The sequence below is a fragment of the Silene latifolia genome, chromosome 10, assembly GCF_048544455.1.
Source record: "Silene latifolia isolate original U9 population chromosome 10, ASM4854445v1, whole genome shotgun sequence".
In the NCBI taxonomy this organism is placed as follows: Eukaryota; Viridiplantae; Streptophyta; class Magnoliopsida; order Caryophyllales; family Caryophyllaceae; genus Silene; species Silene latifolia.
This window is the reverse complement of record NC_133535.1, coordinates 103,931,862-103,955,290: the sequence shown is the minus strand read 5'-3', so window position 1 is coordinate 103,955,290 and position 23,429 is coordinate 103,931,862. Positions and strand designations below refer to the sequence as shown.

General features: G+C 36.5%; 2 protein-coding genes across 2 annotated transcripts; both read right to left on the bottom strand.

The window, feature by feature from the left end:
• Positions 1-987: 987 nt before the first annotated feature.
• On the bottom strand, positions 988-1,794 carry LOC141608007 (uncharacterized). Its single transcript, XM_074427358.1, has 2 exons — positions 1,469-1,794; positions 988-1,348 (listed from the first exon to the last, which is right to left on the bottom strand). Exons 1-2 carry the CDS (start codon positions 1,792-1,794, stop codon positions 988-990), a joined length of 687 nt encoding a protein of 228 aa, XP_074283459.1.
• Positions 1,795-2,911: 1,117 nt separating this feature from the next.
• LOC141608006 (uncharacterized) lies at positions 2,912-3,680 on the bottom strand. Its single transcript, XM_074427357.1, has 2 exons — positions 3,601-3,680; positions 2,912-3,491 (listed from the first exon to the last, which is right to left on the bottom strand). Exons 1-2 carry the CDS (start codon positions 3,678-3,680, stop codon positions 2,912-2,914), a joined length of 660 nt encoding a protein of 219 aa, XP_074283458.1.
• Between the last annotated feature and the right edge of the window lie 19,749 nt (positions 3,681-23,429).

Here is a 23,429-nt window from a genome sequence, read left to right as displayed (position 1 = left end):
AGTTAAAATGATATAAATAGTGACTATTTTTTAGCAAAAATAGCTACAATAAATGTTATAGCATGAAATGTTTTCCTAATGTTGTATATATGATATGAACATCAGATCTAAAGTTGCATGATTAATTTTGATTGTTTTTATATGTTTATTGATTTTTATGTGATAAAATTGATAAAAGAGCAACTTTATTAGTCATAAAAATAAATTCGAAATTTTGGTTGCAATTTTGCCATTTCCAGGTTCTGAAACTTTTTTAAGAATATTCAAAATTTTGATTTGATTTTTTTTCATAATTTTTATGTTTAATTTGGAATTAAATGGTAAAAGTTATGATTTATACGATTTATTAATAAAGTAAATTATAAATATTTTTTGGGCAAATTTTATTGAGATTTTTGGAATCTTTTTTTTTTTGGTAAAATGTAAGTGTATATTAATAATAGGATATCATAGTACAAGAGTCATATAGATTATTACAAAAGAGTCATGTTATGTAACCAATCAACATCATCTTGTTTCACCATCGATAAATCCCTACTCCTTATTCTTGCTCTAGTTTCCTGCATAATCAGAGAGCTAAGTTTCTCAGGTCTGAGCACCTGCATATCCAACTCGCATCTATTCCTTTCGCCATAGCCGATATACGGACACACAAGCAAAGCATACAAAACTCTTTTCTCGAACTTGAGAACCAGGATCGCATACTCCTTTCCAAAGATATCATGAGTAGCTAGAATTCCTCCCATCACCCGATTTAAAGCATGGATAACTCTTCGCTATAAGGACGGTCAAAAAACAAGTGCTCCGAGTTTCGATACCTAGCCCACACAAAGATACAATCGGCATCATCGAATAACACCAAAGCTGCGAAGCTTATTTTTTGTTTTCGAGCATCATGAACCCATATCCACCCCGGGAAGCTATGCTTAGGCGTGTTCCAGGGGTTCCAAATCTGAGAATACCACCCAACCTTAGTCCGCACCCCTCTTAACCACCGTAACATCTTGCGGGAGAGTAACCATCAGGTTCTTCATGCCATTTGCCATTCAAATAACCAGCTGCTAGTTCAGTTTTAACCCTGTATACACGCCTCCACACCCAACTAGTATTAGTGCTAGGCTCATATTCAGACCAAGACCTTCCTCGCAGATGATTACACTCCACCCACTTGACCCAAACAGAGTCCCTTCCTTCATAAATCCAGTCCACTAATCTCCCAACAAGAGCTTTGTTCCACATCTCCATGTCCTGTAAACCTAGGTCCCCTTCCTCCTTTGTTCTGCACACCCTATCCAATGCCACCAAAGGAGCTCTCACATACTCAGGACCCCCATCCCACAAGAAGTTCCTGCAAGTAGCTTCAACTTTTTTAATTATCCCTTTGGGCAGCACAAACAAAGAGGCCTAGTAGGAGCATAAACTCTTTAGAACAGCTTGTACCAATATCAGTCTCCCTGCATATTAAAACTTCCTAGCTCCATAGCCATGGATTTTGGAAAAAATTTTGTCCACAAGGCAATCACAATCTTTCTTCTGCAGCCTGGTGGTTTGAATAGGCAGTCCCAAATATCTGAATGGCAGCTCCCCCTCTGTAAACCCTGACACACTCAGAATCTCTTGCTTTAACTGATCAGAAACTCCACAGAAATAAGCATTTGATTTGGCAGCACTGATTTTAAGGCCTGTAGCTTTAGAGAATGTTGAGAAGGATCTCAACAGCAACATCATAGACTTAGCATCCCCCTTACTAAACATCAAGACATCATCAGCAAACATCAAATTTGTCAGACCCATTTCCTTGCACATAGGGTGATAAGCAAAGTCATATCTAGCAATTTGCATATTTAAGTGTCCTAGTCAGGTACTCCATGCATAGGGTGAAGATAAGAGGAGAGAGTGGGTCTCCCTGTCTCAGACCTCTCTTCCCTTGAAAGAACCCAAACAGTTCACCATTCAGAGAGACTGAGAAGGAAGCAGTAGTAATGCATTGCATTACCAGGACTCTAAATTTCAAAGGGAACTTAAGCATTATCAATAGCTTATCCACAAACTCCCATTCAACAGTATCATAGGCTTTTTGTAGATCAATTTTAAACATACACCTAGGAGAGGATGAGGGCCTTTCATACAGTCTAATCAAGTCTTGACATATCAAGATATTCTCTTGGATACTCCTGTGTTGTATAAAAGCTCCTTGGTTCTTGTCTACAATGCAAGGGAGAACCTCAGCCAACCTAGCACATAGTAGCTTTGATATGACCTTGTAAATCACATTGCAACAAGCTATGGGACGGAATTGCAGTACAGACTTAGGCCTATCACATTTGGGCACCATAGTAAGAGTAGTTGTATTAATTTGCTTCAAAATCTTACCATGATGGAAGAAGTCAGTCACTGCAGTAACAACATCCTTGCCTATCTCTCCCCAAGCATCTTTGAAAAACCTACTAGTATACCCATCTGGTCCTGGAGACTTGATATCAGGAATACCAAAGAGAGCATCCTTGACTTCCTTACAAGAATGTGCCCGAGTAAAGCAAAGAGCATGATCTTGATACACCTAGGTCCCCGATCAATAATCTTGCTATGAATCTTCTTCACCCCTTGACTAGAGCCCAACAAATGCTTATAGTAGTTCAAGAAAGCAGATTGGACCTTATCAGGAGACTCACACATATTGCCATCCATATCCTCAATCATTATCACCTATTCTTATTCCTTCGCATCCGATAGAATTATGGAAATAAAGCGAGTTAGTGTCCCCTTCCTTGATCCAGACACTCTTAGCTCTTTGCTGCAAGAAACTATCTCTGGCTAAGCTCTTAATCTTCAACTCCTGGCATGCCTCAAACTCCTGTTTCTTTGTAGCGAGTAAATTGCTAGGGTCCCCGCCCGATTGAGCCGCAAATCCTCAACCTCCTGCTGCAGCTTTGCGAAGAGACTTCTCAATATCACTAAAGTCATCCCTATTCAGGTGACACAGACCAGCTTTAAGTCCCTTCAAATTTGTGGTCAATCTAAATAGAGGGGTGCCCTCTATGCCTCTGTCCCAATGCTTCCCGACGGTGTTAACAAACTCTTTAGAACTGCCCCACATATTAAGGTATTTGAAACTACTTTTGCCCCTCCCATTGGTAGAACTCCTTATCAAGCAAGGAGAGTGATCAAAGAGACCCTCTGGCAAGAAATGAGCATACGTGTCAGGATATAAATCACACCATTCTCTATTAACCAAGAATCTATCTATCTTGCTATAGATTCTCTCCTCAGGCCTCTGCTTGTTATTCCAGGTGTACATAGAACCAGTAGCAGCAATATCCACCACCTCACAGTCCTCAACACATCTTCTAAATGGTTCCATTTCAGCCATGGAGGAAGCCCCCCCATATCTTTCACTAGCAGCTAGGATACAGTTAAAATCCCCTGCTATAGCCATGGACCATGAGTTATTCCAGCAATCTTCCTCAGTTGATTCCAAAGAGGGACTCTCTCTTGAATGTTATTGAAAGCATAGACCACAGTCAAGTAGCACATGCTTTTGTCAAGAAAAGATTCCACCTTCATATGAATGAACTGAGCATTGTACTCAATAAAATTCACCCTAAACCTCTTTGGTTGCCATAAAATCCATATTCGTCCTCCACTATGATATCCATTATTAGTAGAAATACACCATCCATTATTGAAACTATTAACAGCCTTTAAAAAATTTTTATTCTTGATTTTTGTCTCCAATAGACCAAATAAGCCTATTCCTTTATTCTGTAAGAAAAAAATTATGTTTTTCTGCTTCCCTACTCTATTCATACCCCTAATATTCCAAAAACCAATACTATCCATGTGAGTGTGTAGGGGAGTGACCATTACCATTTACACCTGACTTCATTGAGGGAGGAGAAGCAACATCCCTGTAGGATTGAGCTCCAAAGTCCACTTTACTATATCCACCAGGTTCCTCATTCCTCCTTTTAAGAATAGTCAATCTCTTGATAGGGGTAGTGATAATTTGACTTTTCTAGACAGGAGTCGTACCAGCAACTTGCTCCACCACTACTGCTTCAGTAGCAGCTTCTTGTATCTTCTTCTCAGGCGCTTTCACCTGCTCAGGAACTTTCTTAGCAACAGGCCTCCACACTTTCCTAGCTATCACAGCACCTTTCTTCTTTTCCTCTACTCTTTTGCATTGATCCCCATCATGACCCATTCCTTGACATTTACTGCAAGTAATAGGCCTCCATTCATACTCTACCTCCACTTTAATCACATCTCCTTTTTCATCTTTAAACAAAACTTCTGATGGTAGAGGTTGATCCACCATCATTTCCACCATCACTCTTGCAAAACCTAATCTCGTTTTTTCATTCGTAGCCTGATCACTCTTCACATATTTACCCACCAAGCTAGATATCTTAGGCAGACTCTTACCCCAGAACTTAATTGGTAGGTTATGTAAGCGTATCAAGGCAGGGACAGACTTAACATTAGCTTTTGTTAATTCAGTATCCTTCGTCCACTCCTTAACTATCATTGGTTTGTTATCAAACAAATAATGCCCTGGCAATAATACTTTCTCCTTCATCTCCACTGACTTAAACCTAACCAAGAAAACACCATTTGGAAGGAAAGAAATTTTGTCAATATTGAATTTCGTCCAAATTCTCCTAATAAATCCCTCCACCACCTCCCACGGCGGATTAGCCCCCAAAATGAAGCACATCACCGCCTGGTTACAATACACTATCTCTTCCTCCACATCCTCAGGTTGGATCTGCAACATCTCCTCGCACTCTGTTTTAGCGTCGTCATCTTCTTCAGACTCTGTTTCCTGCGTTTCAGACACTACGTCGTCCTCCTCCCCATGCACCTCCTCTTCATCCTCATGGATTGATTCGTCCTCACTTTCTGTTTCGACATCTAATTCAGGGATACCAACAACTTCGCTGATATTTTTCATTTTTCCATTTGCATCAACTTCAGGGCCGGCATGTATCTCAATAGGGCTTCCTTCTATGGTTTCGTTCAGTTCTTCATCATTGCTGGACGTCTCTATTTGCTTTGTAGGGATTCTCCGTCCACGTAGAGACATCTCCCGCTGTCGTTGAAGGTTAGTTTTCCTCGCCATTGGCGCGGAAACTAGGTCAAACTTCGCTTTCTCTCTCTATGCAGTCATCGTCTTTCTCTCTCTAGGGTTTATGTTGTAGTGAGCAAGTTAATATTTTTGGAATCTTGGTAATATTCCAGTATATACAAAATGTGATTTCGAATTTTTCCAATATTTATGACTTATTGGGAATTATTTTATAATTGTTATGATTAAAAGAAGTTTAATAAGCAATAATATAAAACCAAGTTGAATTATTGTCAAAAATTGAGTAAGGACTAATTTTTGAGTCCTAATTGTGTTAGGGTAATTAACTTGAGCTTAAATTTTATTTATGTATTGATTTGTGATTTTAATAAGTTATTATCAAGCGTTTCCATAAAACTGGATTATATACGATATAAGGTTTAAGTAGGGCGATTTGGCACATTAATTTGGCATGTTAGATCATATAATAATGCTGCATGTTTCATTGATGAATGTCATATTTTATTTATATAATTTTGAATTATGTAATTTTATCTTAGTATGGCCTTAGTTTTAATTGGTATTACCCGTAATGTAAGGGAATACCGGTTCGGTTGTAATTTTAATGTGATCTCGTATCACTTTTATTTTTACTAGTTTTTTATATTACAAATGTATAATAGGAATAGCTATGTATTTTATTATTATTTGTAATTCCGGAGTTCCTTCAAGACGGTGCCAATCGGAAAGGCGTTCTGATCAAGACGGAGTCCTTGGGAAGCGTGCCACTTGAAGTTCAAGGGACCAATGGAGTTGGTTTCCGAATTTGTAATATATTACTTGATTTTCTATTTTAGGAAGGCCATACTAGGAAATTTATTTATTGTTTTGCATTTTTCCTTTATATGTTGCATGCATTGCCAAATCGCCATAAACAACACATGCATATCTTATCGAGTATTCGACCGTGTCAATTATAATTATCGTTAGTTCGAAAATTTAGTTCACTCAAATTTGATAGATAATAAATTGACAAGACCTTCACTTTTAAAAGATTGAGACTTAGCCTTACCAAATAGTAGGAACCCATGAATCTCAATTTCATAAGGAGTACAATACGATTTCTCGGGGTACTTTCATTTGACGTTGGGTAAGTGGGGTAATAAATAGTTATTACACTTCGAAAATTTGGTTGATCTCAACGAACGTATTAGAGGGACCGTTGTCCCAATAGGCTCGGGCTAAAGATTAACTTAACGTAAATTCATCGACCGAGAGTTCTAATTGTAGAATCGGTTAAAAGGGTTAACCCACCAAGTTATATTAATAAGAGGTGTAGAGGGCCCGTAGGCTCACATCCAAAGTTAATATGAATTTTGGGCCTCGAAATCATTTATATAATTGGGTGGAGGTCATTATATAAATGCTAAAACATTCCTAAATGTTTTAGATATAACGATGAATGTTTAATTTTCCCACTATTTCGTTGTTTTTAATATTGTTCTATTTCATTAGTCCTACTCATATGCGATATCATTCGATTGTAACAAGAGTCTCCGCTAAACCACTATTGCTAACGACAAGGAATCTCTTTCTAAAAATGAATTGTATCATAGGTTATGGACTAGCTCCATAGGAATCGTTCTATTCCATAGAACTCGATAGGAATTGTCCTATGCAAATTGTAAATTTGTAACACCCTTGATTTTTGGCTAAATTAAAACTAACTTTTACATATAAAACACGCCGAAATACCGAGATAATATATTTAATATACAAAGTTTTTAATACAAATCCATTTTAAATGTAAATAATACAAATGTAACTAAAACTTTACAAAGCTTTTAAATAAAAATCTTCTCTTGAAATCAAAATTCTTTTGAACAGCAGCGGAAGTCACCTGAAAGAAAATAAGAAGACAGAAGGAACTACCCCCATGACGAGTAGCCCCGAAGGGAGAAAACACGTCAGCCGGAAAGCTGAGTAACAGATAATACCTCAATATAAGCAGAATAGTTTTTGGTCATGGCGTGGAAACACAGACATGTAAAAATAAAAAGAAACACGGAGAATAATAAAAACACTCCCCGATAAACTAATCTCATCTCAAACCAACTTCGTTCGATTTCATAATATAGTACACTTTCTCACCACCATAATTAATAAGTCTCAATTCACTACTCCGTCTCACTCATTACTCCGTCTCTTAATATAATACTCCATAGTAACCATATATCGTATTCTCATCATCGACTCTAAGACCAAGGACAAGGGGTGAGTGAACTGGCGGATAAAAACTGCTAAACAATATATCCATCTCAATATCGATTCCAAACTCATAATATAACTCAGTAACCATGGTCAATCTGGACCGTAAAACATAACTCGGCTCACAGGCCTCATAACTCAAAATCAGTAACCAACTTCCATCTCAATTTCAATATCAATATCGTCAAAAGGTCCAATAATGAACCATGCTCAACACTTAGATTAACCCTAAGCTACTCACCCACGAGTCAAGGTCAAAGAAAAGACCGTTTAAACACAATATAAAGCCAACGAAACTCCAATACGTATAACACAATGCCAACAAAACCACTTTCGGCATAATCCAACCTCTGCCCATTGATGCACAACTTACGGACCCACGAGTTCCAAATTACTACCATGATCAAGTTGCAAAACTACACCATTTATTAACATGTTAAAGCACTAATCCAATTTGTCATTATGGTCATAAACTAATTCGTCACCTACACAACTCCGAGCGTAAATTTTGTTAGCCACCCGAACTCCGACTTCAAAAGTTCGAGACACAACCAGCTCTGACCCAATTTCATCTCAAATTTTTAACCCATCCTCAATGTCAACACAGAAAATAACCCATCTCACAAATCGCCCACAAAATAAAATATATAATTACTACAAAGTATTATATAAGAAATTAAACTAAAATTAATCATATAGTTCCAGCACATAAATGCAATAATATAAACAACCTCGATCAATAATAATAATAATAATAATAGAGCTGGTAGAATCGTGTTACCTCTCAATAAATATCGGGTCGGAGAAATTAAAGTCTGGGGTCAACTTTTAATATAAACCAGATAATTGATAGAAAGAAGAGGATCAATTGGCTAAAGATGACCCATAATGACACAGGCGAGAGATCAAGAAGAGACTGAAATCAAGTATTAGGCGTAAGAAATAACTCTTTGGTAATCATGATGGATGTTGAGAACAGCGGCGAGAAACAATTGGAAAACGATATTTTAAAAGCAAGGGTTTACAAGTCTTATCTTTATTAATTCAGAAGACAATACTCAATCCAGGGCGTGCCACGTCATTAATTCAAATTTTTTTTTTTTTAAAATTCATGTTATGGTGGGACCCGTTAGTGTGCAATGTATTTATTTCTTCAGAATTCCGGCTATACAAACATGCGACAAATTCCGTCTTAGAACAAATTCTATGAAATAATACTATGAAATAATTTTATACATTCCGAACAAATACAATAGAAATGCAAAAAAAAAAAAAAAAAAAAAATACATCCAAAAACATTAATACCGCGCAAATACATACCCGTGCAATTTTGCACGGGTTTAAAACTAGTTCTATTTAAAAGAATTATGAAACATGGGTTTTATCCACTAGCATAACAAAAAACAACTTGGGCCCCTAAAATAAAGAAAGACCAACACTTAAACGATTACAAAGCAAAATGGTTGGTTACATTATTGTAAGACTTCAAACATAAATTATCACACTTCTACTTTTACCATTTTAGTATTATGAATAAATTTGTCAAATGTTATAAAGTTTTGGTATATTACAATCTTTCCCTCTTAAAAGGAACTTCGTCCCCGAAGTTCGAGTTTATAAAACATAAACAAAATTTGAGTGGTATTACACAAATACAAGATTAATATCTTAAATTCCTTACATACCCATGTATATGAAATCTCTTATGAAGATGAATAAATAGAAGTCGTAATTAGTCAAAATATATTTTGATAATTCTTGTATGCATCCATGGTTCAAAAGTCTTATTACTCAACCTAAATACTTGTCATCAAGCACTTAAGTTGTTAAGAACATGATAATGTTAAATTGGTAAATTAATTTGTTAGAAATTTTGATGGACCAAATACCACAATAGAATTCATCTTTGTGAAGGATTAACTAGGAATTTATATGAAGATAAGTCTTCATCAAGTAGAAATTCTTGAATTCAGTGGGAGCGATAAGAAGTAAGTACATATCTTAATTGTTAAGGATAGAACTGGGCTCGAAAGAGAAAGTGTTAGACACTAAAATAGAAACAAACCCCAAATAAGTAAAGATCTAGGAAGTTGGTCGCGTGACTCCAACATATTCCTTCCTGAATATCTATGACATTGACATTGCATAATTGCCAATTACCACATCATGAGTATTTGATACAAATTTATGGATTTCGTCATAATATTTGGCATTATCGTGTGACGACTAGCAAAAATAAGTTCAGAAATTTGTATGAATGGAACTAGGGTATTGTCATTTCATCCATGAACATATGAATGTTGTAGTGTACTCATTTTAGTTTTGTATTTAGATATGTACCTCAATAATTGTTATGATGTACACTAACTCTAAATAAGAATATAATTCAAGTTTTTGTATAAAACGCAAATGGTTTCTCTATTATGCAATTAAAACAAGCGTTGTGCCCTAACATACAACGATTAAGTTTATGGTGAGACCATACAAATCAAGGTAATTATATTCAAACTAGAAATAAAATGTCATATATACAAGACTCAAGTTGGTGACCCCAATCCTTTCTCAATTCTCGATTGAAAATCGCATTTAGAAACTAGTTTTGACTAGTCTCCCAAACCATTTGATTGGGAATCTTTTGGTATGTGCGAATCTTGTATACAAAGCAAGTTAATTCATGACTTTTTCTGGAAAGGATTATGAATAGAGCAATTTATTCGCCGTATTTACACTTTGAAGTGTATAGTCGAATACAATTTCAATCAGAGAAGGTTATTACTTCTTCATCTCTTTTACCAACGAATTAGGCAGATACTTGATATCCACTTAATGAGGTAAGAAAATAAATTCTTTGAATAAGTTCAATGAATGTTTAAAAGTAACAAAACCTAGAGATCATAAAAACAAAGTATTAGTACTTTGTTAAGGTAGGGAACAATAAAGTAAAGACTTTTATTTGCACCAAAAGGAGTGTGATATGGTATCACAAGTTCACTTTCATAAGCACATAATATTAGATAAAGTGTGTTAGAAAGTGACAAATAATCCTATATGATATGATTGAATCTTTACAATAAAGTTGAAGGTAATTCCTGTTATAAAATTTATCTGGCATTTAAATTTTCCACTAATATAAAACATGGTTAAAGCAATCATCTACTTTTTATATGAGATATGGTTAGGCATGGTACCTAAATTATAGCTTGTTTCGATAGTAAACATGTGCTCATTTTTCCTACATGATCACGAGAACGAAGGGTTTGTGGCTCGTGATGCTGTCTATTAAAGAAAAGAGGATTATTTCTTAAAGACAGAGTGGGAGAAAATGTTCAAGAGCCACAAACTGAGAATAAGATGTAGGAAATGTTCCTTCTTGGTCAAAATCAATAATTATTTCCTCAAAACCTAAAGTGGACACGAGTCATGTTATTTTTGAAAGTAACAAACCTGCAACTTATTAAGATACTTTATCTGGTCTCAACTCCACATGAGTCCGAAGTGAGCATAAACATAAAGATGTTTATTTAGCATTGGTTGATTAGTGGCAAAGAGTTTTGCACGCAACAACAACGCCTCATTAAATTCGGATTTTATAGTTGGATTTTAAAATCAGCTTGCATGAGTTTTGAAAATCGCAACTATCCTAAGGTAGGATGAAAACATAAGAAGAGGTCTTAAGTAGAAGTTAAGGAGTTTAATTGTATGTTTTGATCTTGTGATAAACTTGTCTCGATTTGTCGAGTAGTTTATACATGGAGTTTAGTGGGATTAATATGGTGTTACTAGTCTTATGTGTAAGGGACATATTGATCATTGTGAATGATGGAAGACTTAGGAGAAGAATAATACCTCTCTAAGGTATCTAGACCTATAAAGATATTTCTAAAAGGATATTAGCGTTAAATGAATATTCTTATGTTAATAAGAATCTTGACAAGTTCAAAAGTATTGAACATGTAGAAATTGAATCCACATGCTTCCGCTGCGGGATTATTTCATTATGCTAAGATGTATCACCATTCTTAAACTTCGTATACTTGGAGTATGACGAGAAGTTATAAATCGAATCTTTGAGAGAAGCCTCTATATAGCCACATAGTTCATTAGTTAGTACTCATGAAGCACTAAAGAGATGAAGCTAAGCATTTAGAAATGAGATGGATTTATGTGCAATGAGTTACACAAAAACCATATTCTAAACACATAAGGATGGTTAGAGAACCATCTTGGCTATATTAATTAAGGAGGACATCTGCTAGAAACATCCTATGCAGTTGAACAATGAGATATACACAACGGAAACTGAGAAAACTTGCAATAATGAGATATGCAAGAAGGAGGGGATCATATTAGGATTCGGTTTTGTGAATTGGAGGAAATATGATAGTTCGTTCCAATAACCGAAGTTCCTATCCCTACACACTGTGAGGACGGTAAGAGTTATTCAAAGGCAAGAGAGCCTATGTCCAGATTGGATCTTGACACGTACCCAAAGAAGTTCTTATAATACAAGATTATACATAAGAATGGGAAATAGTATATAGTAAGGTTAGGAAAAGTGCAAAGTGTTGCTAAAACTTGCTAACCAAGGCTTTTTCATAGGCTAAGCATGATAAGTCATTCCATTTCAATTGAGTTGAGATGTATAGTTATATACAATATTAAGTATGGGTTATAGATTATGTAGTAATTGATATGGTATCAATTTTACATATGTGATAATGCATTCATCGTTTGAGTTTAATTAAAAACTCTTTTATTGCTTTGTTATATCCAAATAGGTTGTATGGACAACGTTGAACCCTATTAAAGTGAACTGGATTAACATAGTATTGGCCCCTAGTTGCTTATATGAGGTGACGTCTCAAAGTGACTAGAGTGTGATGCGATTGATGGCAAGTTCAAGTGCCATAGATTCATAAGAGATGGCTAGTCGATCACATAGGCAGACTGTATGGGAGACTCTGTCGGGCAGTGACCGCTTATAGAGTTCTGGTAATTTTTATAAAACTTGGTCATGGCGAGAGTTACTATAGTATTCTTTTGAGTCAATTCTTTGACTAGAGACTGTTCGCCCAAGGTGGCACAGTTTCTGAGTGACTTTGATTTATGCTCTACGATTTTCGTAACTGAGGTCAAATGGGCATTTTTTGGGTCATGATGAGTTGTGGCTATTCGAAGGGAATAGTGCGATAGGAATTGTCCACCCCCTTGTCAGGGTTATTTAAATCTCAGGGTCACTCGAGGAGTAGTGAACTGCAAATGCATGGCCATGCTTGAAAGGTATCTACGGTAGATAATTCCGGTCAGACAGTTACTCTCCAGATCGAGGAAACCACTCTAGATATGATCAAATGCAAGTACGGCCCGCAAGACACCTTGCATTGAGTGAGAGATGTAATAGGACAAGAGAATTGGTGACGCACACTTGTCTCGGACAAGGGAGAGATTGTTGGAGTATGTGTCCTTGACAATACTGCGATCACATGTTTAAATCTCATAATAAGAATACGTAAGGGATGATTCAATTATATAGTCAACTGATCAAAATTAATCGGTAATGATTGGCTAACTAGAGTTTGACATTACTGTCGTTTGACAGTGGTGATCAGTTGATCCCTTAAGGTCACACCTATAGGACAATTCCCTTAATAGATTAATTAATTAATTGTATAATGATACAAGTTAATTAATTCCTTAAAAATTGAACAATTTATATTTGTGAGTGAGAATTTGTATCTTATTGTAATTCGATTAAATAATATTTATTTTAGTAATTAATATGTTATATTACTAAAATTTATTTAATGTTTGTGAAACAATTAAGATAAAAATGAATAGTTAATTATAATTACAAGATGTTGTGAATTATATTAACATGACCCATTTTATATCATGTAATTATGAATTACTAAACAATTTGTTATAAAATGATATTTAGGGGGTTAAATATGCATTGAAATATCTATGGGCATGGTGTGTGACACATGAGCTACCTTATTACAAATGACAAATTGACAAACATAAAATGGATGTCCATTTTATGTATGGACCGAAAAATAGAGGGTTTTTGGGGTTAGTGGGAGTTTTATTTTAATTGTTAAAATGAAACACAATGAGTGCCTAATGCTTGCCTTACCCACCTATGATTTAGAGAAGAGCAAAAGCAAAAGGGTGAAGGCCATGCATTGACCTTTTTGAACACCAAAACCGGCTCCCCCTTGGCATATAGAGAAAATGTTCTCATTTTTCTTTTTATGCATTTTGTATCATTATTATTCACGTCTCCCACTTCTCTCTAAAAATAGTTTTTAGATTATATAAAATTGTTCAACCATATTCTAATATTACAATATATTATTACTATTGTAGTAATACAATATAATTAGAATTATTAAGGATAGCTAGTATACTAATCTAGTTAATTAATATATTAGTTTTAAGAGATTTTTTTGGGTGCAATCAAGAGGAGACTTTCTATTTTGAAAGTTTGAGTTTATGGAGGATCATTCTAATGTATTAAGCTCAAGAACAAGTGAAGGTAGGAGACCTTAATTGTGCCCAAAATTCGGTACATTTACAATGTAAGGAAACTCGATTTTCTTCCTTATTTCATTATTTTGTTATGCATGCACTAGATCCACATAAATATAAATTATGGGTAATTTATAAAATGAATTAGATGAGTCTAATAGGGGTATATGAACCAAATGGAAGGGGACTCAGAAACAAGTGTTATTTTGTTTGAAAACCAGACCATATATCAAGCCTTCGATGATATTAGACTCACTAAGATTTGTTAAAACAGGTTAGTAAAGTTGTACACTATCCTCTATTCTATGGTCATCTCTTTGAGACAAACTGGTATAGCGATTCTCCTGATCTAAGAGGTTTTAAAGATGACCTGGAATTTCAAGACTGGGGTAAACTTCTTGCTACTCCCCATGATATTTACCCTGTACAGCTCGCTCAGTTCTGGGGAACTTTGAAGGTTAACAAGAAAACTTTGACGACAGATTTTGGTGAAAAATTTATCAAAGTTACTATGGAAGATCTTGCTAATGTGATGGGTCTTAGTCTTGAAGGAGTTGAAATTCAGGCTGGGGATGGCTGGAAATCGGTTGATGAGGAGGCGAAATTGCGTTATAAGCGGTTCTTTCATGAGAATGTAGTACTTAGCTCTTAGGTAGCACCTTCATCTCTTTCTCCAATCCCTAAATTTTGGTTGAATGTGATTCATAATTCTATTATGCCACGAAAGAAAGGGAAGAGCAAGGTGCAGAATCATGAGATTTGGTTGCTCTATCATATTCTCAATGGGGACAAGGTAAATGTTCCATTATTGATTTTTGGTCATATTGAGTATGTGCTTAATCAAGTCTCTAAACATGCTGTGGATGGGAAAATTATTATACCGTATTGCATGTGGCTGTCATCTATTCTGAAATCAAAGGGTGTGATTGGACGATTGGTCAAACAAGTTGTTTGTGAGGATTACATGTCTGACGCAATCCTAAGACAAATGAAGTTGTTGGATGAGCGTGGGATGTTGAAAGGTACGATGTCTGGTAAGGGAAAAGGGAAGATAGGTGAGGCTAGTAGTAGAGTTCCTGATTTTGCAGAAGAGGCCAAGTTCATGCTGCCCAAAGGGTAAGGATGTTTGTCTGAGTGATGAACAACATCTTCTTGATGGAATTGGAGCGATTATAGATACTAAGCTTGCTCTCTTTGAGAGGCATATACTTGAGAATATGAATGAGAAGTTGGCTAGTGGAAGTTCTGATGAGGGATCTCCAAGTAACACTGATATGGTGAAAGGGATCAATGGCATCAAAGGATGGATGCAGTCAATCGGCTGTAAGCTTGACACTGTCACATCTGAGCTTGAGACTGCAGGAAAGAACATTACTGACTCTGTGGCTCCTATAGCTGATATTAAGGTTAATATGGATCATATTTCCTTATGTGTGTCAAGTATCATGCACGATTTGGATGGCTTAAGGACTGGGGGAGACAAGTTGGCAGCAGGTTTGTCTGAAGCAGCTAGGTTGGTATGCAGCACAACCACTGCTCCTGCTTCTAGGCATACAGAGATGATCAAGATAGGTTGCATCAAATTTATACCGACACTTCCAGGAGTCGCTGCATCCCTGATCTCATCAATCCCAAGAACAAGTAGTCAACTTATGGGTCTTTCCTCTTTTCCTGTTTTTCCTTTGGCTCTTCTCACTGAACAATTTCTTATTTTCATGTTTTAATGTTTAATCAACTATTTGCTTAACTCCTACTGTGCATGTCTTATTTTGTTAATTTTGTGTGCTAATTTTATATGGTATTATTCTCGTCTCTTATCCTTTTCGTTAAAGTCAAGAGGGAGAAATAGACCTAAGATTCAATTAATTTAGTTGTCAACCCTTAAGACTCTTTTATCAATCTGTTCTCTGCCTCTAAGCTTGTGTTTCTAAATCGTCTATAATGGTTTGATTTGGAAATTACGGTTGATACCTTCAATTCTTTGACACTTGGTTTATTCGACGATAGACGATATCTATTTGAGAGGGAACTACCTTAAAAATAAATCTTAAGAAAGACTTGACATCATCACAAAGGAGGAATTTGTTGACCCTAGGTCTTGATGGGTTTTAAAGCATGTCAAGTTAACGTTTTATTTCTAAGCTATTTTATTTTACGCTTTTATGAGCTTGGTATGTTTTGTACAGTTTATTATTTAGATGCTCAAGCTTGAAACAAGAGAATCGTCTGAGGAAGATGATCAACGTTAAAGTGTAACATCTATGAGATCGTCATGAAGTCCTAGAATTAGGTTAAGGGCATATCATGTAAATGAATAGCTTAGAACTATGGGCAAAGTAAAACTGATCTTGAAGAAACGGTTACCTGAAGTTCTGAAGAACTCTACTATATCTTCAAGAAACGGTATACTCAGCTGATGAGACTATCCTCAGGACCCGCAGCAAGTTCAAATTTTAATTATTTTCTAAAACTCTTTTTATCTCGTTTTGGTCATCTCAAATCTATAATATCTCGTTTTATTTTATGGAATCTTTGCTAGGATTAAATCTAGACTTGTATATCTTTTAAAGAAAGATTTTGGTATATCTTGTTTACAAGATATTATGAAATCTTTCAACATAAAGATATACTAAGATTTAGTTTTATCCAAACAAGATTCTTACTCTTTAAAAAGATATTTTGTATTGTGAAAAATATTTTATTTTTCATTAAAACTATTAACCGAATTTTGTTAAAGATTTAACTCAATATTTTCGGTTATTCTTTCATAAAATATGGCTTGTATTTTATTAATTTAAAATCTATCTTTGGCCAAGATATTTTGAGAATGATTAACTTTTGTTATTTTATGGAAATATCTAGATTTGAAGGGCGCATCAAGAAACACACGAGAAACCCTAATTCGAAAGGTTTATGGTGTTTAATCGTGTGTGCCTCATATAAATACACATTCAATACTTCAAATCTATACACACGACTTATACGAACTTTCTTGATTAAATTGATATTTTGCAAAATCATTTCCGCTGCTTTAAACTTTGCTCTTAATCGTTCATTTTGCAAATTGCTTTTGAAAGTTAAAGTCTTTAAGCTACATACTTTTCGTTTCAAAATTTTATCTTTTAAAAAGTGCATAGTTTTACAATCCTTTTCTACACAATTGATTGTATTTTTTTAGATTCGATTGTACTTCATATTCAAACTTTGTAAGCTTAACATCTTTCACAAATCGGGAGCTTCAGATCACTCACACACCATGACACGGCTGTCGCAACCCTATCAAAAATAAAACCAACTGGCTCTAACTTATGCAGCAGAGGCAAGTCGGGTATCGTATCCACAGGGAAGCGGTCACTATCTACTCATTATTCTGGTCTGTCTATGGTCACAAAACGGGGGGGTTTGAGTTGTTTGAACTAAACTAATGAACTGAAATAAAAGCAAGGAATGAAATAGGAGATTAGTCAGATAGAGAGAAATATGACAGGATGTCAGTTCACCATGATATTACACAAGTCAGCTAAAGGTAGGTCAGTCGATCTGATATGAGAAGGGTAGTGGAAAGGTCCTTTCGGTCCGCTATCTGCCCTAAAATACTAATAACTTAGCTTTCACCCTCATTAGTGTATTTTATTGTCCATAACAGGTCTATTTATTCCAATCTCTCGATCTAGGTATGAATTTAACCAGATTAATTGATTCAGTTGCATGCATTCAACCTAACATTTACTGTTATATTGCTATGAAACAATTCTCACAACAAAATCTCCATAACCGATTAAACCATCATTGCTTTACTATCATGGCTCCCCTAATCCTAGCATTAAGGGATTAGCTACGCATAACAGTAGATGAAACAAGAGCAAAAGATAAAGAAAGAACAAACATGGTAAAAAGAGATGTGCAAAAGGAAAATAACATAAAAGAGAGAAAAGAAGTTACAAGAGTTCAGATCCGGAAAGGGAAGAGCAACGTCGAACAAAGAAGAGTTTTTCTGGTGAAAAGAATTGGTTCCTAAACCTAATAACATCTCTCCTATTTATAGGAGATATATTTTATTAAACCTAAGATATTAAAATCACGTGTCTAATAACTAAGTACTCGATCGAGCACGTTAGAACTGCTCGATCGAGCACGTTAGAACTGCTCGATCGAGCAACTCCAGCCAAAAACCTCTCGATCGAGTAGATAGACTACTCGATCGAAGAACCACCAAATTCCACCTTTCGATCGAACACAGAAAGGACTCGATCGAGGAATGTTCCTAATCCAAAGGCATTCGATCGAGCAACATGGTCAGCAAAAGGTCTCGATCGATCAACTGCCACTGCACCAGCTCATTACTTCGTTGATTTTAGCTTCCGAGACCACTTCACGCATCCTAGGGCATCGGTACTTCCGCTCCAAATCCACTCTTCTCCTAAATACAAGCTAAAAGGACGGTAAAAGGCTCGATTCTGCTACTTTCGGATCCATTCCTGCAATTAAAGCCAAACAAACCAAAGTAGACTATTCGGGGCATTTCGTAGCCTAAAACTACGAGAATCGCATAGAAATACGTGCATAAGAGGCTTTATAAATACTATATAAAATGCACGTATCAAATCTCCCCTTTGCTTGTCCCAAGCAAACTATATGCAAAAATAACTAATGGAACGGAAAGGAAAACTCAGAGCTGAGTACAAGTGCCCACTTAAACTGATTTAATGCAAGCAAACTAACACTTATAGCAAGAACCGTCAAATGCAAACGAGTTATAGGATGTCTATAACAAAGTTGAACCGTCGACCTTGCAAGACCTTTGATAATGGACTCTCACGGGTCACTCTTCTCTCATGAAGCAAAGGGTAAGCATATGAATTGTAAGATAAGAAGAAAAAATAGTCGCTCACCTAAACTACTACCCACATAAGCATGCATGCAACTAATATGATAGACAATTCTAGCTACCGTACACATACATTCCAACCATACAAGGTCCTGTCACAGCCGAGTGCTTACAAAAATATGGTAAAGTGAGGCGATGGGAAGAGAAGAGGCAAAACATTTTGGATATATGAGGTAATAGTCAAGCTAGCTACTTAACAAAACCAAGTGAACCAAATCCAATTCTTAATCCAATAAAATTAAACACAAGTGCCCCTTATTTCGACACACAAACTCACTAAACCGTATGAATACTCCTCATAGGATAGAAATAATGCATAGGAGTAAAAACCGTCACAATCAACCTTTTTTTCATTTTCTTTTCTCTTTTTCACGGTTTTTCTGTTTTTTTTTTTCAAATTCTTTTTCAACTTCTTTTCATCATTCTCCTTCTCCATATTACCACTCCCGATCATCAATACAAACCAAATTCGGCTCAATAAACGATATACCGCAAGAACAATCAATAAACTAGCTTGACAATGCAGGCTAAATTTAGGATGTAGTTAAGGGTCAAAAGGCAAATTTGGCTAAATGTGGAGTTAATGGGTAAAATGAAAGAAAAGGGAAATGTAAGCACCTCCCTCCATGTGACGCCAACCACTAACCCGACTGTATGTAGGCAAAATCAATTGAATTTCATATATGTGCAGATTAATGTTACATGTTATGCAAGGAGTAACTACTCACAATCCTACATGAACTGGTCATAAATGACACCAGTTTATAAGGCTCTAATTCCTTAGAATTTATAAGTAGGTTGCCAAAATTTCAGGTCAAGTCTATTTGTTCAGCTATATTTAACATTAACTCATAGATATGCAATAAGACAAAGCTAATAAGATAACAATTGTTGCAAGCCTTAAGTGAAATGACTAAATGTAGTGCAATTTTATCACTGAAATCTACCGTTCCGACTCAACCTATATGCAAAAGTAAATGTGAATATTTTTGAAATTTCCAAAAATTTTTTTTTGGATTGTTCAATTTTTGAGAATAAAAGACAATGCATACAAAAATTAAACGTGACAACAGAAATGCAATAAAGACAGTATGCAGACACAGATATGGATGGATATACCCTCCCCAAACCAAACCGTACAATGCCCACATTGTACCCAAAATAGGGAAAGGAAATGGAAACTGAAAAGGAGAGTGAAGATGCGGAAAACTTACAAGAATACGCAAAGTAGGGACCTCCCCAAACCAGCCAGCAACATGGGAGGTCACTAACAGCTTCATAAACATCACTGGAAGCGAATCTAAACAACAGAATCTTGATAGCACTTGATCGAGAGAGCAGTGTACTAGATCAAATACATTGGGCTGCAAAAGTGGTCGATCGAGGAAAAAGGATTACTCGATCGAGATGTCATTTTCGGTGGGTGCTCGATCGAGTGGTCGTCAGCTGCGGGTACTCGATCGAGAGCATAAAATGCTCGATCAAGAGAATAAAGTACTCGGTCGAGCGCCTTAAGCCCGAACTCCTAGGAGTCCCTTGGAGCACCTGCAAACTTGCAATAAACGACCACAAAATACGACCAAAAACCAAGTCTAAATTGTTTCACAGTCTATAGTCTGAAAACAAATTATTACATGTCTAACAAAAACTGAAATGTTCGAAAATAACGAAAAAATTTTAAACTCTGGGTTGCCTCCCGGACAGCGCTAGTTTCAGACAGGTCCCAGCTCGACCGCTTCTTATCTTCACCTTAGCTAACCCATTGGTCACAATCAAAGCAACTCAAAGCTTTCAGCAACCGATCGTAAATTTGCGTATGTGCTACACAAAAGCATAAGTAGCACCATAATACAGGCGGAGCATATAAAAGCATCTTGAAGTACCGTCTCAACTTAACAAATTTCCGAGGACAAGTATGGTGAAAAATTATTAAATTATTTGTCCAACCGGGAGAGGGTGGAGCATCAAAACAGAAAGCAGAAGTCACACGGGGTGGTGTACTATCAGCCATACCAATAATAGTGAAGTTATCGTTAACTAACTCAGGTTGGTCGTTCCTAACGTCGGAATCATTGACAAACGAGTATATTACCTCTACCATGCTAGGAGTATTCGCTGACTCATCTACCTTCTCGTTCCCCTCATGTTTGGGTTCTGTCCTATATATTGCAGCCTCTAAAGCATCCAGCTCGGCTTTCCAAATGGGGATCACCATAACCATTGTCTTCTTTCATATCTTCATCCGAAACGGACCTAAAGGACATAGCACAGCTCTCCGTGACTAGTGTATTCGATCGAGCAAAATCGGTACTCGATCGAGAACTTTTCTGGTGAATATTACTCGATCGATCACATATAACTGCTTGATCGAGTGGCTCCTCGTGCAAAGTGTTAGATCGAATGTTGAATTCTGTTCGATCGAGCTCTCCCTCATATAATTCATTCGATCGAACACTGTAGCCAGTTCGATAGAATTTTTTGTTGCTGTACAGTGCAGAAGTCTTCGTATGATGCTTTGTTTTCAGATAAATCTTCGGGTTCCGAGTCATACATATCATCATCGTCAATAGGTAACTCGGGTCCTTCATTGGAAAGACCGCTTTTGGTATAGGTAGCATATACCGTCTCTGAGTACCTAAAGCCCAACTCGGCATGTAATTGAGCTATTTGAGACTCAAATTCCTTGATATGAATCTCTACAAATTTATCATTTTCTTGCATTTGAAGTGCAAGTGTCTTCACCAAAGACTTCAATTCAGCAATCTCTTCTTTCTGTTTTTCAGGGAGAGGAGCTTGTTGTTGCGGTGGCCAGATAAATGGAGGCTTTTGATAGCTGCATTGCTAAAGCGGATGTGGTGGCACATATGCAAAGGAATGACTAGCTTGTCTACGTTGCCTAAACGCATAGACTTCGCCGTTCTCCGCCAAGCAAATAACAGCATTGTGCCCAGCAGCACCACATCTCTCACAGTAGACCACTTGTTGTGCCATATGGTGGAACATAGGTGGAAGATCAATGATATTCAAGCCTTCCCTTGATGATCTTTTACCTAGACCTGTCTAGGTAGGACCTGTAGGAACTATCAAAACAAAACTAGGAGAAAAGATAAGAACTGCCTCAAGGAATAAATTCCTCGAGGCTAAAGACAAACTAAAATAAAAGTAAATAAAATAGTTGCCTCCCCGGCAACGGCGCCAAAATTTGACACGGCTGTCGCAACCCTATCAAAAATAAAACCAACTGGCTCTAACTTATACAGCAGAGGCAAGTTGGGTATCGTATCCACAGGGAGGCAGTCACTATCTACTTATTATTCTGGTCTGTCTATGGTCACAAAACGGGGGGTTTGAGTTGTTTGAACTAAACTAATGAACCAAAATAAAAGAAAGGAATGAAATAGGAGATTAGTCAGATAGAGAGAAATATGCCAGGATGTCAGTTCACCATGATATTACACAAGTCAGGTAAAGGTAGGTCAGTCGATCTGATGTGAGAAGGGTAGTGGAAACGTCATCTCGTTCCGCTATCCGCCCTAAAATACTACTAACTTAGCTTTCACCCTCATTAGTGTAGTCTATTATCCATAACAGGTCTATTCATTCCAATCTCTCGATCTAGGTCTGAATTTAACCGTATTAATTGATTCAGTTGCATGTATTCATCCTAACAATTACAGATATATTGCTATGAAACAATTCTCACAACCAAATCTCCATAACTGATTAAAACATCATTGTTTTACTATCATGGCTCCCCTAATCCTAGCATTAAAGGATTAGCTACACATAAGAGTAGATGAAACAAGAGCAAAAGATAAAGAAAGAACAAACATGGTAAAAAGAGATGTGCAAAAGGGAAATAACATAAAAGAGAGAAAAGAAGTTACAAGAGTTCGGATCCGGAAAGGGAAGAGCAATGTCGAACAGAGAAGAGTTTTTCTGGTGAAAAGAATTGGTTCCTAAACCTAATAATGTCTCTCCTATTTATAAGAGAGATATTTTATTAAACCTAAGATATTAAAATCACGTCTCTAATAACTAAGTACTCGATCGAGCACATTAGAACTGCTCAATCTAGCAACTCCAGCCAAAAAACTCTCGATCGAGTAGATAAAGTACTCGATCGAGGAACCACCAAATTACACCTTTCGATCGAACATAGAAAGGACTCGATCGAGGAATGTTCCTAATCCAAAGGCATTCGATCGAGCAACATGGTCAGCAAAAGGTCTCCATCGATCAACTGCCACTGCACCAGCTCATTACTTCATTGATTTTAGCTTCCGCGACCACTTCACGCATCCCAGGGCATCGGTACTTCCGCTCCAAATCCACTCTTCTCCTAAATGCAAGCTCAAAGGACAGTAAAAGGCTCGATTCTGCTACTTTCGGGTCCATTCCTGCAGTTAAAGCCAAACAAACCAAAGTAGACTATTCGGGGCATTTAGTAGCCTAAAACTACGAGAATAGCATAGAAATACGTGCATAAGAGGCTTTATAAAGACTATATAAAATGCACGTATCACACCGAAGTCTTAACATCCTTCATTAGCATGATTAGGGTTGGTTATTTATTGTACGCTAGACCAGATTAGGTGCTCGTGATAAACAAATAATAAAAAGGGGTGGACATAGGCTTTTCCATTGGGCCGAACTACGTTAAAATACCGTGTG